At 39.3% G+C, this 3946-nt stretch overlaps 1 protein-coding gene across 1 annotated transcript; it reads right to left on the minus strand.

Annotated features, from left to right (window-relative positions):
* Window positions 1–495: 495 nt before the first annotated feature.
* Window positions 496–3710, minus strand: LOC110607517. Its single transcript, XM_021746641.2, has one exon. The coding sequence runs from the start codon at window positions 3708–3710 to the stop codon at window positions 774–776; it is 2937 nt and encodes a 978-aa protein (XP_021602333.2). The 3' UTR covers window positions 496–773.
* Between the last annotated feature and the right edge of the window lie 236 nt (window positions 3711–3946).

The raw sequence follows: 3946 nt of genomic DNA on the forward strand, positions 1-3946 counted from the left end.
GCCGATTAATGCATTGATCTCATAGAATTCTAAAAAAGAAAAACGATCGAATGGAATAACGACATCAATAGAATATACTTTTTTGATAAATGCATTTCTCATCAACTTGATTCGATAAGGATGGTGACTCAATTTGTAATTTTTTTGAGCCAACAAAACAACGAAATCATATATATAATATATTTCTCCTTCCAATATTAATAGTCGTAAACCATCCACATCTTGCTTCTTTATAAATCCTTGAATGATATCACCCTGTATAAAATGTATATATATATATAATATTTTACATAAAACAATTTGTAATTAATTTTGATAGATTTTAATACCTTTTCATCTATAAGCAAGAAATCAAAGCTGAATTATATGTTATAGATTTGTAAATTAAGAAGAATTGTAGAACAAGAAAGAGAAAAGAGAGAGAAGAAATTGAGATAAGAATTTGAGATGAGAAAAGAGAATAATTGTATTCATCCAAAAACTGACAATGCCGTTCAGTACTGACTCATATATAATCATATTACTAACTAACTTGACAGCTAGGAATATTCCATCAGCTCATTAAGTAAATAACAACTAAAAGCATAAATGGTAAATAACAAAATGGATAGATTAAGCCTTGTTCTTTGGCCCAATGACACCTCTCTTCCTGAGCCCATAACCATGCTTCACAATTCCATCTAAGCCCTGGCCCGATTCTATGACATTACTCCCCCTTTTAAGAGACACCTTGTCCTCAAGGTGAAGTTCTGGAAATTGAGAATAGAGGAAAGTCAAATCCTCCCATGTGCTCTCATCTGGATGTAGATTAACCCATTGCACGAGTGCTTGATTGCCTCTTGATCGGTCTTAATTATGAACTCTCCACAGTCAAGATAGTGCCTCCACTTCTGCACGGCTTGTATGATGGCTAACAATTCTTTTTCATAAATGGACAGCCCCTGATTTCGTTGGCTCAATGGTTTGCTCATAAATGCTATCGGCCTACCGTCTTGCATTAGAACCGCGCCAATACCAGTACTGCTTGCATCAGTCTCAAGCACGAACGTTTTAGCAAAGTCAGGAAGAGCTAAAACTGGTGCTGAACCCATAGCCTTCTTCAGTTCAACAAAAGCCTGTTGTGCTTCATTCGACCATTCAAACGCGTCTTTCTTGAGAAGATTGGTCAATGGCCTAGCTATAGCCCCATACTGATAGATGAACTTCCGATAGTAGCCCGTTAACCCCAAAAATCCCCTCAAACTCTTGAGATTTGTTGGTACTGGCCAATTCTGCATAACCTCTATTTTACTGGGGTCTGTGTGTACACCGTTTTCATCAATTACATGACCCAAGTATTCAACTCTAGTCTGAGCAAAGGAACATTTTGACTGTTTGGCAAACAACTTGTGTTCACTAAGTATGTCAAAGACTTTCTTTAGATGGTTTAAGTGCTCCTCAAGAGTTCTGCTATATATCAAAATATCATCGAAGAAGACTAGAATAAACTGCCTCAAATAAGGCCCAAAGATTTGGTTCATCAAGGATTGGAAGGTAGCAGGAGCATTAGTCAAGCCGAAAGGCATTACCTTAAATTCGTAGTGCCCATGATGAGTTCGGAATGCTGTTTTGTAAACATCTTCCACTCTTACTCGAATTTGATGGTAACCGGCTCGCAAGTCGATTTTGCTGAAGAATCTTGCTCCATTTAATTCATCCAGTAGATCATCTATGACAGGTATTGGAAATTTATCTTTGACTGTCATCTCATTCAATTGTCTATAATCCACGCAAAAACGCCAAGTTCCATCTTTCTTCTTAACTAACAGGACTGGAGAAGCGAAAGGACTGTGACTACATTGAATCACTCCAGTGTTGAGCATTTCTTTTACCTGTTTTTCTATTTCCGTTTTCTGAAAATAGTTGTGGTGATAAGGTCTTATGTTAACAGGTTTTGTGTTGGGCAGGAGATTAATAGCATGGTCATGTGATCTTTCCGGAGGCAGAGCCGTAGGTGTTGCGAAAATGGTCTCATATTGCTGCAATAATGCCTGAACTGGTTCTGCTATTCCGGTGTTCAACTGATTTTCCACCGTGGGTTCTGTAATTTTGATGGAGAATAGCTGAGCAGGTAGTAACGCTCCCCCTTCTTTGATAAGCCTTGTCATCTTCTTCCCACTCACACAATGCAGCTCTCCTTGGTCTTGGATGCCCTGTAATTTAACCTCATTCCCATCTCTGTTGAAAGTAAGAGTCATGCCCACAAAATCAAAAAGCAAAGGATTATACATGATCATCCAATCCACTCCTAATACAATATCATACCCAACCACTGTAAGAACCCGTAAATCAAAGGCGTACTCCTGTCCCTGCATATTCCATTTCATTCCCTGACATACTGTTTGGCTGAGTATTTGTTCTCCATTAGCTACTGTGACCGAAAGAGTAGCTGTCGTGACAATAGCTGCCTGTACTCTCGCAGCTATCCCAGCATTCATGAAACTATGGGTGCTGCCCGTGTCTAACAAGATTACCACAGGAACTCCATGAATGTTTCCCTTGATCCTCAGCGTATTGGGCGATTTCTGACCTGTTACCGCCGCGAGTGACAGTTCTCCTTTGAGATTTTCTCCTTCGGTTTCCTCACAGGTAAGTTCTTCTTGAACAATGTCATCTATATTGGCTTCCATAGCCAAGAGCGTCTTGTTCTTGCACTGATGTCCAGGGCTGAACCTATCACCACATTTAAAACATAACCCGGCAGCTTTTCTTTGTTCCCATGTATTGGTCTTCCCTCCCGAATCCTTATTAGTTTCTTCTTTCTGTTGCAGGATTGTGGGTTTTGGCGATGGAAAACTGATAGGATAGCTTGACTTCCCCGTAGTAATCTTACCCGGAATCAGTTTATGCCTCCTAAGGACAACTTCAAACGATTGCTCCTGATATTTTGCTTGAGTGAAAGCCTGATTCAAGGTGATTGGTCTGTGTACCATTAACATAGCTCTGAGTTCCTCACTCAACCCACTTATAAAGCTCGAAATAAAGTATGATTCCGATAGCCCAGGATTGAATTTCTGCATTATTGCCTTCAGTTGCTCAAACCTCTCTTGATAACATACCACAGATTCAGCGCCCTGCTGCAGTTTGTTAAACTCAGCCACGATTTCCATGCTTGATTTCTCTCCAAACCTTTCACACAAATCTTTGGAAAACTGAGACCATGAGGAATTGGTTTGATCGCTGACCCATCCTTGAAGCCAATTGTCAGCTATATCACCAAATCGCATCGTCGCAATCTCAATCTGTTCTTCTTCTGCAATACTATAAAACCGAAAGTATTTTTCACATTTCCGAATAAAGTTCCTTGGGTTCTCACCATTAAAATCTGGGATTTCCACCTTGGGCATTTTTGCTCCCTTAGAGGAGTAGCTACCCTTTGTAGAGGTCGGGCTGTATCCTCCTTTGTCGGTTGTTTTGGGTGTAGGTAAAATTCCTTTACCTGTATTGGATTGAATCTCAGATCCTGAAGCTATTGTGTTAACGGTAACAGCAGCAGGTGAGTCTCTATTTTGCGAGATTTGATCCATCAATAACGTGAACTTGGATTCAAGATCTTCCATCCGTTTGGTTGATCGTTGCTGATTCTCCACTACTTGCTTCATGATTGTAGACTGTTCAGCGAGATTAGCAGATAATTGTTGAAATTGGGTTTCTAATTCCTTGATTGTCATTGTAATAGTCCCGGATCGATTGCTTAATGGTAGAAATTAAGCAACTAAGCTTTGATACCACTGTTATAGATTTGTAAATTAAGAAGAATTGTAGAACAAGAAAGAGAAAAGAGAGAGAAGAAATTGAGATAAGAATTTGAGATGAGAAAAGAGAATAATTGTATTCATCCAAAAACTGACAATGCCGTTCAGTACTGACTCATATATAATCATATTACTAACTAACTTGACAGCTA

The sequence above is a fragment of the Manihot esculenta genome, chromosome 11 (assembly GCF_001659605.2).
Source record: "Manihot esculenta cultivar AM560-2 chromosome 11, M.esculenta_v8, whole genome shotgun sequence".
Classification (NCBI taxonomy): Eukaryota; Viridiplantae; Streptophyta; class Magnoliopsida; order Malpighiales; family Euphorbiaceae; genus Manihot; species Manihot esculenta.

What these genes read in the sequence shown, in the direction of transcription:
- LOC110607517 (XM_021746641.2), bottom strand. Translation starts at nt 3,710, where the DNA reads ATGACAATCAAGGAATTAGAAACCCAATTTCAACAATTATCTGCTAAT.